This window comes from Scyliorhinus canicula, chromosome 16, assembly GCF_902713615.1.
Source record: "Scyliorhinus canicula chromosome 16, sScyCan1.1, whole genome shotgun sequence".
Taxonomy (NCBI): Eukaryota; Metazoa; Chordata; class Chondrichthyes; order Carcharhiniformes; family Scyliorhinidae; genus Scyliorhinus; species Scyliorhinus canicula.
The window spans coordinates 137,773,342-137,786,446 of record NC_052161.1 but is presented as its reverse complement, the minus strand read 5'-3'; the positions used below and the strand labels follow the sequence as shown (position 1 = coordinate 137,786,446).

Sequence of the window (13,105 nt, the reverse complement as noted above, 5' to 3'; positions counted from 1 at the left end):
GTTGTCTCCCAGAGGTGGCACCATCTGGTGGCGAAGATGGGAACACTTGAATGCCAAGGGCAGGGGAGGATAACATTTAAACTTATGACCCTTCTAGTTAAGTTCTCACCCTATCTGCCTTCTCAAAGTTTGGCCGCCAGCCAACAGCAACAGCGACAGGAAGATGCCAAACTTCAAGAAGCAATTAACCCCAATCCCGCTGGCCAAGCTAAATAATTTAAATAAGTTACAGCAGCCAGCAACTGCTTGTAAAGCCTTCAATGCTTTGCTTCACATTTTAATGGGAGGTCACGTTTATTTTAAGATTTGGGAAGTATAACCAGGATCTGCAATCAGACACAGTATTGAAGTTGCGGCCCCAGCCTCTCATATTATAAAGTATTTATGGTACAGACAAGGCTATTTGGCCCCATTGCCGGTGTTTCTGCTCCATAAACATCGAGCCTCCTCCCATCCATCCTCATCGAATTATTAGCACAACCCTCCATTTCCTACTGCCTCATATCCTTATCCAGTTTCCTCTTAAATGCGTCTACCCCATTCAAGTCAACCACCCCCTGTGGTAGAAAGTTCCACAGTCACACCACTCTCGGGGTAAAGATTATTTTCCAATATTCACATTTTGATTTCTTGGTGACTATCTTACACCGATGGCCTCTTGTGGTGGGATTGGGGTGCGGAGGGAGGGGAGGTGGCATTTGGAGGGAGACAGATTTGTGTAGTACACAGTCCATCACCCCTTTTTGATTCACTCTATAATTTAAAACATTTAGTCTTTGTACGCAGACATCAGCAAAACTGTCACCTGCTAGTGTATTGATTAAGTTACTTCACAATTCTGCAGGCTCAGCTTTGAATTGGTGAAAGTAGTGAAACATACCCTCAATCTAGAAGCTCGTGACAAGCCCTAGATTCACTTGGGGCTCAGGAGGAAGAGCAACAGTCCTTCTGACTCTGTGGCACTCATACATGACAGGATGGATCTTCCCAATGTACGACAGTGGAAGACAGGTGAAGGTGAGTTGACTGCCCATTTTACCCAGCTCCCCAGTTCCCTCCAAGCTAAAGCTACTGCCTGTTTCCCAAAGGCACACACATTCCAGAAGAACCCCCAAAGAGTGGGAGTGGAATTGCAAAGAGACTGCAGCTTAAGCAGTGCTGTACTGTGGTGAGCAACGATGACAAACGCGCGCACACACACGCGCAGTCACAAAAGGAGAATAGACGATTAAGAGAGCCAGCTTTTGCTGAGTAATGGATGACACTGTCTGACATAATGCAGCTCATACACTTGGGAAATTAATATTCAATGTTGAGCAAGACATATTCAACTCATGCCCAAGAAAGGTGGTTGCACATCGAGGGGCAAGGGGAATGTCTACCCACCAGTCCTTCCAATGCCACCCATGGACTTAGCTGAAGCCGTATTCCTGGGGGAGGGGGCAACAGAGGGAGGAGGAGGTGCCAGTAAATTGGCGAGCTGCCAACCCACCTGAGGAAGGGATATGAAGGTCGGGACATACACTGAACATAGAACATACGGTGCAGAAGGAGGCCATTCTGGGGGGTTTCTCCAAAAGAGAGTTGCAACTTTTTGACGCTCCACATCCAAGGACTGCTCTCTGGTGCTGGTATGGCTGGGTTCGCCCTCCTTGGATGCCCCAATCCTCTGAAGTTCCTGAGACTTGGTTTGGCATCAAAGTTCAGCTGCAACCTGTGAAGCCTCTAACGGCAAGCTGTGCCACCCATTTGGTGGCCATGGCTTTCACTGAAGTGAGACGCCAACGCTGAAACCGGGCCTGGGCCATAGGCTGGCACACGGGCTAATTGCTATTACAACTTACTGCCCACTTTAAGGTCCAATTATTCACCCCATTGAGTGGGGTTGTGTAGACGCATCAGTTAACACCCATTAACAATCTAATGTCTTGGCCACATATCTCGGGATAGATATAGGATGTACACGGAACGTTGACACAGTTTGACAGTATGTGCCAAATTTTAAAGTTTCTAAAATCAGGAAAAAATACAACAAAGTTAGTCTATACAAAGCATTTCAGAAGTCCTGGTGTATTAATTTTGTAAACATATTCCTTTGGGAGCAATTGCTCAATTCTGCACAAAATGTGCCTCAAATAAAAACAAAAACATTCAACCTTATTTTTAAATATGCAAATATTAAATAAGCTCGATTTACACAAATAAGTTTGCATAAGAAGCAAAACAAAGGCACATTTAACTTCATCAAGGTGCATTTCGTACTACCCTTGCAGCTAATCAAATAAGTGCGATGGACACAAGTCTATCTTGGTGGTAAGTAGGGCCAAGGCAACATCAAAATGTTCCATGTCCACAGTGGTGTGTGAAGCTCTTCAGAAAGGTACCCCAAAAGTGCTTCGGAACACAGACTCTGAAACAAGTCCATCTTGCTTTGGTCCCTCACCAACACTCGTTGGGCTCGTGGTGACCCCCCCCCCCCCCCCCCCCCCCCCCGCCCCCATGCTCTCTCCAAAGGAGCTGAAACTTTTAACACGGGGAATGTAATGTAGCCTTCCCCTTTTCCCCTAATTCCCTTCCTCTTCCCTCCCCTTTCCAAAACCATCGCTGCTCTCGAGCCTTGGAAGTACTCTGTACCAACAGGACTTGTTCACTAGCTCCCACTACAGTGAAGCTATTGAAGAGGCCCTGCTGTTAAATATGGCTCTGCAGAATTGAAACTAAAATTGCCCCGTGACAGTTCTGCATTGCAGTGCTTCCCGCTGGCAAACACCCAGGAAGGGGAAGGCCGGTAATCTACAAAACATCTGTTGATGATATGGCATGCATCAACAACAAAGCTCATTAAATTAGTACCTTTCAGACATATTTTCAATTGACCACTTATAAATATAACCATATTTTCCTCTTTTGTGATAAAAATGATTCTGGAAGCAGGTACCGCTCACGTTGGAGAAAAAAAACAATGTTCTTGGTAAGCTGTCCCCTCACTCAATCCATCTTGGTTGTCGATACACACGGGGGTCACAACAATCAGCTCTTCATTAATGGTCAGAACAGTGAAATGTTACAGATGCTTTATTCCTACCATTGCTGATTAATCTATTGACCCAACAGAGTGAGGATTGACCAGTCAACCAGCTCTCATAAACTATTACGATGCTCCTTTGATTGAGTCTACACATGACGTAGGTTTTCAGGATGCTTCACAGAAGCAGAGTGCCCCCTCTTCAAGGATGGGAGGGGAGGCGGAGGGGCAAAGACATCTGACCTCAGCCCAAAGCGAGCAAGGGCCAAGCACAGGAAGACATTGGTGCTTGAAGTTCTGGAAATTCCGATCTGCTTGCCTGAGCTTCTGTTGAGCAGGGGGGGGGACCTGGCTGAGAGCTGTCTTGCTGCTGTCACAGGAAATGATGGTATCTACATTATTTTCAGACTGAACAGTTAGCTTCTTGACCTTTACTTGCACTTTTCCCTGTTCAAGTTAGTGGCTACAGACCTGTTGCCAGTCTTACCGAGTCTACTGAACAGCTAAACTGAAAGGCAAAATCTGAGAGAATAAGTGGACGTGTTTAAGAGTGCAACAGGCCTGTAGGGAGAGGGCAGGAGGCCCTTGTACCTGGGTAATTAAAATGCATATTCAGTGCCAGTTCTGTACCTCAGACTCTGGAATCGAAGGGAAGTGGTTGCAGACAGTGCAAGTAACTACGTTGCACGTGTAAACATCTTTCAAAGTTCATAAACTGTTGAGAAAGCTTTGTATTCTTCATTATCATATTGGCTTGGCAATCACTTATTGACTTCGTTGTAGCTGTGGTATGTCAACAGGTTGTTATCAGTCACTCGGCCGCCTTCTTCTTTTAATTAAAGGCTTTAGAGAAAGAGTTCAGCTATGACCGATTGTCTTTGGCTACATTGTGCGCCATCCAATTCACTTTGGTCTTCCAGCTTTCTCGCAATGCTTCGTCAAATTTCATTTTGAACTGTTTAAGCGCCTCATCTTCTGTTTTTCCTAAAGCTAGTGAATCCTGGCAAACAAAATCCATAATTATAAAGTGAAAATCTGTAACTCCTCAATAATGAGAGCATCAATTGCGCAAGCAGGGACCAATCCAAGTTGGGAACTCAACGCGCTCGGGGCCCTGAACATCACACACATCAGGTATCTCATACTTACAGATTGAGGAAAGACTACTTCTCCCAAAGGGTTGTGAATCTGAGCAATTCGCTACCCCAGAGTGTGGTGGATGCTGGGACAGTGAGTAAATTTAAGGAGGAGTTAGACAGATTTTTAATTGGGAATGGGTTGAAGGGTTATGGAGAACGGGCAGGACGGTGGAGTTGAGGCCTGGATGGGATCAGCCATCATCACATTGAGGGTGTTTAGGCCCAGGAGGCTAAATTGCCGACTCTCGCTCCGAGGCCATGTGTTCGAGGGAGGAGATGCTCTGGCTGATTTCGTAATCCAGCTCTTAGTCTGTAGCAATGTAGGTAGCAGATGAGGAACATATCAACCATGATAGAATGGTGGAGCAGACTTGATGGGCCGAATGGCCTAATACTGCTCCTATATCTTATGAACTTATGACCTTATCATAAGGATTACCTGTGTAATATTAAACGCCCAAAGGAGAAACTGTTTGTTTACTATTAAGAACTCTGCCTCCTCTCCCCCTCCTTAAATTAATAATATCAAAAACAATGCGGCAATCCTTCCAAAGATACCTGCCCTTTCTAACCTCCATTCCCAGGTTGGGATAGCCCACTAGTCATAAGGATTCAGTCTGTCAGCCAATGGCTTAAGTGGGGAAACTTTGCACTTCACCACCGGACCAGGTCTGAACAGATCTCACATCATGGGGGTCTGGCAGAGCAGATGTTGAACTCCAGATCACAAGGGGAGCTGCTCGCTGATGGGACGCCCATCTCCACCCATCTGCAGAGAAACTGTTGATGCTGAAGCTGCAATACTGTGTATACTGCGTATGGTTCCTATCTCCTTCCCCAAGGAAGGAAGCAGCTCCTTTGGTCAATGAATTCCATACGGGATTCACAAGGGTTAAGTTAATCTAGACAAAAAAACTGCTGTTTCCATCAGCTGATAATGATGAATGGAGACAGATTTCATGTTTCGGGCGAGACACGGTGGGGGGGCGGCCTGTTGGGCAAGAGACACGAGGGTGGGGGGGGATGTACGGAGGACTATGTTAGGCAGCGAGTGGTAATGAGCCCGAGCACTATGCCTGCGAGGACGGTGCAAGTGGAGATGATGAATGACTTCAAGGCGAAACTGGATGCGCAGATTGGGAATGAATGGATTGCTCTACAGACAGCCACTCGATGGGCCGAATGGCCTCCTTCTGTGTCACAATGACTCCTGCTGCCAGGGCGATGCATCAGAGGGCTGCCAGAGGTCATGAACATGGAGGGGCTGAAGGGCGGCACGGTAGTCCAGTGGTTAGCACTGTTACTTCACAGCGCCAGGGTCCCGGGTTCGATTCCCGGCTGGGGTCACTGTGTGTGGAGTCTGCACGTTCTCCCCGTATCTGCGTGTGTTTCCTCCGGTTTCCGCCGGTGAATTGGACATTCTGAATTCTCCCTCTGTGTACCTGAACAGGCGACAGAATGTGGCGACTAGGGGCTTTTCACAGTAACTTCGTTATAGTGTTAATGTAAGCCTACTTGTGACAATAAAGATTTTTTAAAAATTAGATAAAATGAGGGCAACATGAGACTGTGGGGGATTAAAAAAATTCAAGATTGTTTGAGAGTATGTTTTTTTTGCAGGAATTGAAACTCAATAATGTTGCTGTACAAATTCTCAAAGCAATCATGTAGGATTTGAACTCACGTATCCCAGACAAACCAGGTTCTGCGGAGGTTGCTAATCCAGTAACGTTGCCACTTCACTACATTATCTCTTACTGACAGAGTGTGACCCTCTCCTGATAAGGCAAGGTAACCCAAAGAGTTCTAAATGACAATGTCCAACCTGATCTTATTATTTATCACTGTGGTCCTCCCAGTCTATTTAAGATGGGTTGCAATCTGGAGTGTTGTTGATGTCAGATGAGATGGCCAGAGGGCAATTTGCCTTGTCTGCATTGCAGGTTTCCGCATGCACCATTCCGCCGGGAGATTCTGCTTGTATTTCAGGGGTTTTAATTAAGCTCACTCCTCTCCTCCTCTTCCCCCCCCCCCCCCCCCCCCCCCCCCCGGGCCGGCATTGCTGAGGCAGACATTACTGATTCGCTCACCTTGAGATACTGGATATCTTTGGAGCAGCTGAGTTCAGGGAGCCCTGCAGCTTGCATCAGTGCAAATAGGTTAATGAAGAGAGGGCAGTGCTTGCGCAGGATCATGTAGGCTTGTTCACAGCATTTCCGGAACCTTCCCCAGGATGGCAACAGGATAGGAATGGAAACAGAAGGAAAAAAACCCTTGTGAATTCCTAGAATTTTTGCGATGCCCATAACGCAAATTCGACACAATCACCGACTGTAAAATAAATTCCTAACAAGAATTTTTAAACTGAAAGCACTTCATTTGGAGAGTGTTACGCCTTTTTATCAGTTTCAAATGATTAATATTGGATTTGTGAAGCATGGAATTTATCAATATTGAAATGCTAACACTGGAGCAGAGTGGCACAGCGAAAGTGTGCTGGGCTCATAACCTGGAGGTCGATGGATCAAACCCATCCTCTGCTATCTAATAACGCTCGTGTAGAAATTCTGACCCAGAAATAAAAAAGTATTTTAAAGGATTCACTACAGAATAAGCTAAAGTTCTTGGTGTAATATAAACATAAGAATTAGGAGCTGGAGTAGGCCACTCGGCCCCTCGAGCCTGCTCCTCCATCAATAAGATCTGATTGTAACCTCAACCCCACATTCCTGCCCCACTCCCGATGACCTTTCACCCCCTGGTTAATCAAGAATCTATCCAGCTCTGCCTTAAATATATTTAAAGATTCTGCTCCCACTTTTGAGGAAGAGAGTTCCAGAGACTCATAACCCCCTCAAAGAAACAATTCTCCTTGTCTCGGTCTTAAATGAGCAACTCCTTATTTTCAAAGAGTGATCCGATCACTAGATTCTCCCACACGAGGAAACATCGGGCGGGGTTCTCTCAGCCGGGACCGGGCCGGAGAAGGGAGACACCGCGCATGCGCGTGTTGGCTCCGGTGCCACGGTGCATGCGCGGATTGGTGTCGGCCCCACTGCGCATGCGCAGACCCCGCGGCGCCCAGTTCACGCCAGGATCCAGCAGCTGGAGTTGCGTGAACGGCGAAACGTCATGACATGCAGACATACAGCTAATGAACACATAGAATAGGACACGACCAATGGGCAGTCAAGACACACCCAGAGGTGACACTACCACAAAGGGGCCACCCATATAAAAGGACAGGGCACACATGCTCTTTATCTTTCCACAGGCGACACTCAGAGAGACAGGGGCAGATCAGAAGCATCACACCCACTGCATGGCTTAGAGCAGACTGGTTAGTTAGACTCAGTGGCGTGCAGAGGTCTGGTGATGCCCGGGGCAAATCTTGATTGTATGCCCCAAAGACTCAAGTATAAGGCCTAATATACTGAGAAATATTATGGGAAAGGAAAACATTTTGAATATATAAACACAGATGAAACATGAAATAAACGCTTTATTCGATTTTAATATAAATCAATCAAATTTATTAAGTTCTTTTCCCCAAATGATACCTCCTGTCACAAAACACCTGAACTACTTCACTTTTTACATCAGCTGTGAGAACTTCTTTTTCAATGCTTATTAAAGCCAGGTTGGTCAGTCGCTCCTGTGACATAGAAGACCTCAGATATGTTTTTATTAATTTCAGTTTTGAAAATGACCTTTCACAGCTTGCGACTGAAAATGCGATTGTAAGCAGTAATCTGTATGAAACACACAGCTTCGGAAAGACATCCCTCCCATACTGCAGTAAAGACACCAGAGCATCTTTAGGGTCAGGGGGAACTCTATTCCCTCCAGCTCGAAGGAGCATCACAAAATCAATAATTTTGTCATATAACTGAATTGCAACCACATCATTGTCATTATAATTTGCAAAGTCTGAACATTCCTTTTTTAATTTCTCTCTTTCTTGTTCATCTTCAATCACTCCTGAATTCAAGTTCAGAAGAAAAGAAAATCGGTCACTGAGTCTTTGAAGACGGACACTGCGGTCTTCAATTTCAGTTTTTAATCTGTTCACAATCTCTACCATTACTCTATTCATTTCTTCTTGTGCCGTCAGTCCACTATCTCTTGCTGACTCTCCAGGCATTATTCTTCTTCTCCTTGTTCGTACAATTGGTATTGCCCAATTTTGACAATATTCATTGGCTAAATCTATTGCATTGTGGATAATTTCGTCATTCTTCAAATTCAAGATATGCATAAGTCCTCTCAGATCACAAGAAGCTTCATGGAACCCCATTTTCGGATCCTGCAAACGTTTTGAGACTTTATCCACTGATAAAACTGAGTACCAAAAATTTAATAAAGCTATAAACGGGAACTGTTGAATAGAGTTCAGTCGCGATCCTGCATCAGATTTAGTTTCCCTTGAAAATTCTCCTTCCAGCAGGTGTTGAAGGCTTGCAATAACGTTGTCACACTCTTCGTGGATTACTTGCACAGCATCATGGCTGGAACTCCATCTTGTGTCACACTGTCTTTTCACAGTCCGAGTGACAAATGATTTTAACACTTCCCAACGAGAAGTAGATGAAGAAAAAAAAGTAGAGTTTTTCTAGAATGCCAAAAAATGTAACAACAACAGGTTGCACCTCACTTGCATGGACACAGGACAAATTGAGGCTGTGGTTCTCGTAGTTCACAAACACAGCTTTTGGGTTAACTTCAAGAATTTTTTGTTGAACACCTCCTCTCACTCCAGCCATAACTGCTGCGTTATCATATGCTTGACCACGACAGTCATTCATGGAAATTTTGTCTTCTTCCAATTTTTCCTGAATTTTATTTACCAGGCTGACTGCATCTTTCTTGTTGACTTGAAAAAATCCCAGAAATGTCTCCTTTATTTCTACTTTTCTGTTTCCATCAATATGAACGTAACGCAGAATTTCAGAAACCTGATCTTCATGGGCAATATCTGGAGTTGAATCCAGCATTATGCTAAAATATTTTGCGTCCTTAATTTCGGAAATTATATTTTTCTTGACAGTTTCACCAAGAAGATTGATTATTTCGTTTTGAATTCTGTTGGACAAGTAGGTGACACTTTTTGGTTTCTCTTTCCCTCTCTGCAAGTGTTTTGCTAAGATGTCATCATATTTGGCCAAAAGTCTGATTGTTGCTAGAACGTTTCCTGTATTTTCACTGACTGTCTCCCCTGGCTCTGATAACCCAGATATTCCTTCTCCTCGATGTCCACGATAGGCCAGATTCTGTTTTGCCAGACAGGATATAACCTCGACAATCCGTTCAGTTATAGCTTTCCATCTTTTCTTTTCAGCAGACATTTGCTGTTGAAGTTCAGCATCTATCGTAGTTGAATGATGGAGTCGAACTACAAGGTTCAGGTATTCCCTCATGTGAGCTCTATGAGAAGGGCTTTTCTCATGGTCAGGTATTGTTGGATTTAATTTTCTCCAAGTGGAGAAACCGTCTTCCTTTCCAAAGTTTGACACAGACAACAAATGCTCCTTTGAAAACAAAAAGCAAACAAAACTAGCATGCTTTCCGATATGGAGAGTATAACAACCATTTTCTCTCCACAATTTCTCCGTTTGTGGAAACTTTATCAAACCACTGTTTGGAAAATGATTTCCCATCCTTCTCAGCAAATGGACCACTTTTATTCTGATATCTTTCAGGGCCATGTTGTAATATTGTCATCTTCAAATGATCTGGAATTGGTTTCTTCAAACAGCCAAAATCGCTTCTTTGCAAAAATATGCAAATATCTTCTTTATTTTCTTCACATGGATCATCATCCTGACAACGAGACTGAGGAGAGAGAGTATTATGTTCTGACCGAGCTGAATCCGTATCAGAAAAATCCTTCTCTGCACCCACATCATCTTTTATTTCTCCAGGTTCTCCTACTTCTTTACTTCTTTTTATCCATGCATCTAATGCCCCTCTTTGATGGGACTCTTCTTCGACTCTGGCCCTCTTTTTTTTCCTGTTCTGTGCTCCACTCGGTTGTACACGAAATACTCGTAACATTTCATTTTCTATCTCAAAAACCGTAAGACGCATGAGAAAATGGGAAGAAAATGGTAAACAATCGGTCAGTTGCAGACGGATAAACCATATTTCATTTCTTTGTTCCTTCGTATCAAATTATTTCACACTGATTCTCCACTGATAATTTTGTGCAATTTATATCATAGACTTGCAAATTAGTGGTATCTGTATTCGAATATTAGCATGTTAAGGAATAAATGTCTCCTATTCCGAGATTAAATGCCATAGCAGTCCTCTGATCATCCAGGCTTCACTCTTACTACATCCCACGTAAATATTTCATTAAATATCGCCAGAAAACCTATAAAAACCGTAGTTGCACCTGTTCTAGGTAAAATAACTAATCTAGATGCACAAAAAGCTGAAGAAAAGACGAGTTATGACTCGAGGAAACGCAGGAACGAACAGCCACGTCTGCTTGTTGCTTTTGATGGTTGCACCACGTACATCATGCGCATGCGTGTGGGGGGGATGGGGAGAAGGACCATTTTCTCTAGACAGAAAGGGTACACCATGTTAAAGGAATAAAGGGCTAACAACTGCCTCTGCAGTGTGGTGAGCCTCCAAAAATTGATTTATCACCGCTGAAATTTTAAAATTACTATCTTATTTCCTTCTCTGGGGCAGCACGGTGGCCTAGTGGTTAGCACAACCGCCTCACGGAACTGAGGTCCCACGTTCGATCCCGGCTCTGGGTCAATGTCCGTGTGGAGTTTGCACATTCTCCCCGTGTCTGCGTTGGTTTCGCCCCCACAACCCAAAAAATGTGCAGAGTAGGTGAATTGGCCATGCTAAATTGCCCCTTAATTGAAAAAAATAATTGGGTAATCTAAATTTTTTTTAAAAAAAATTTTTTTTAAAAAAAATTTTTTTTTTTTTTTCCCTTCTCTGATTGGATGCCCCCATCCAATGGATGCCCGGGGCCAATGCACCGTCGGCCCCCCCCCTCTGCACGCCACTGGTTAGACTGAGTTACTACAGCAAGATCAGCAGGAGAGTCAAACTCAAGCAGGAGAATTGTTAACTGTTCAATAAATGTGTTAAACCTATCTCCAAGTCTGAACCTTCCTTTGTCAAGGAAGCAGCTTATGCAACATGAAGAAGCATAACACAACAATGACGACCTCCAAACGATCATTGATCATTGTAAAAACCCATCTGGTTCACTGATGTCCCTTAGGGAAGGAAATCTGCCAGCCCTACCCGGTCAGGCCTACATGTGACCCTAAGCCATGCAGCAATGAGGGGTCGACCCTTAACTGCCCTCTGAAATCTGAAAGGCCCAGCAAGCCACTCGGTTTTGAGAGCTATTCGGGATGGGCAACAAATGCTGGCCTTACCAGTCACACCCACATACCATCAATTCATAAATTATCCACATAAAACTTCATCCAGTACGACAAAAGAACTCTTAGTATTAAGAAACGTTCAGTCGGCCCATCATTCCAATCTGACCCAAAGTGTGTCCCTCATCAAAGAAACCCACAGTTAAAATCTCTTATGAGGGACCTTTTCCTCCTCAACGTTGCTACTTTTGTTAATAAATTGATGGTCGATCTCACTGGGAAAACCAGGAGATTTTCTCAAACACAATTATATTGCCATCAACGTGTTTGTTTGTTATCTGTTGTCACCAGGTGTGGCATCTCACACTGGAAAGGGGGTGAGGTTTAACTTTGTAGTGGCTACTGAACTCACTTGCATTACACAGGGGGAGGGGAATATTGAAGGAAGAAGAGGGAGAGAGAGCGAGAGAGAGGGGATAGAAAGCAAAACAGGGCCTGTTGTAAGCGGATGGGAGCATCGCGAATCTATCCAACCTATCTCAGTGAGGTTGTTGCTAAGGATGGCACGTGATGATTAATTACCAAATGACCACTTCCTCCACTGTGAAATTTGAGCTTCCATCTTAAATTCTGTTGGGCTTTAAAGGGGGTAATTTGATACGCAGAACGGCAGCTTGCAATTCAGGAACTGGTCACGCAATCTAATTCGGCCTATGCCAGTGTTTGTGATCCACGCAAACCACCTCCTCCCTGTTTGATCCAACCCTATCTGCACATCTTGCCATCTCTTTTTCTCCCGTATGTTCCTTTAACTTCCCTTTACCATCCATCTCTGATACTCACCTCAACCACTGCGTTTGGCAGCAGATTCATCATTCTAAACACCCTCTGGGTCGAGACATTTCTCTCGAGTTCCCACTGCCTTTATTAGTGTCTACCTTATATTTATGAACCCTGATTTTAGGCCCCGCTCACAAGTGATAACATCTCCTCTACGTCGACCCTATTGAACCACTTCATAACTTTAAGTGGCTCACACCTCGGACTACTCATAGAGCCCCAGCTCCATGGGTTTACACTCCTGGTGTGGGTCTCACTGCCTGGGTTGTCGTGTCAGTAACTTGTGTCTCCTCTGGTTTCCCTCCAGCCCCAGAGGCTATTGCAACAGAGGCTGGAAGCTCGTCTTGTTTACCTTTCAAACTTCTCACTGTTGCTGGTCTTTCCTTGCTGGATCACGTGAACAAAGTCATGAGTTAAAATAAATGGCACCCGCTCTCTGTTGATCCCAAACTTGCTCTTAAAGTTGCCAAGGAAGTGTCCGAAATCGATGTGGAAGAGCTGCGGGCGACAAAGGGTGAAAAATGCATTTGTTTTACATCGGAAATATCTCCTGGAATAAAATTAATGGACAGTGAAGGGCTACAGCCAATCCTAGGAAATCATCTGGTGAGAATGTGGGGATTATAAGAGAATTATCTTGCATTTCTGATTGAGACTCCAGCTCAGACGATGGGATAGGGTGAGGCCAGTTCAGGTAGCTGATTCAGTTTGAACGCTGAACATGAAGAACCCTTTCCCCG

The 13,105-nt window shown here is 44.4% G+C and overlaps 1 protein-coding gene across 7 annotated transcripts in view; it reads right to left on the bottom strand.

Moving 5' to 3' along the window:
• Nucleotides 1-2,897: 2,897 nt before the first annotated feature.
• pik3cd (phosphatidylinositol-4,5-bisphosphate 3-kinase, catalytic subunit delta) overlaps nt 2,898-13,105 on the bottom strand; it is a 219,529-nt gene continuing 209,321 nt past the window's right edge. For all 7 annotated transcript variants that reach the window (XM_038821382.1, XM_038821381.1, XM_038821383.1 and 4 more), the window contains 3 exons: nt 12,718-12,863; nt 6,255-6,387; nt 2,898-4,025 (listed from right to left, as the gene is read on the bottom strand). In XM_038821382.1, the coding sequence (XP_038677310.1) occupies nt 3,888-4,025; nt 6,255-6,387; nt 12,718-12,863 (417 nt within the window). In that variant the 3' untranslated portion in view covers nt 2,898-3,887. The remainder of the gene's footprint in view (nt 4,026-6,254; nt 6,388-12,717; nt 12,864-13,105) is intronic.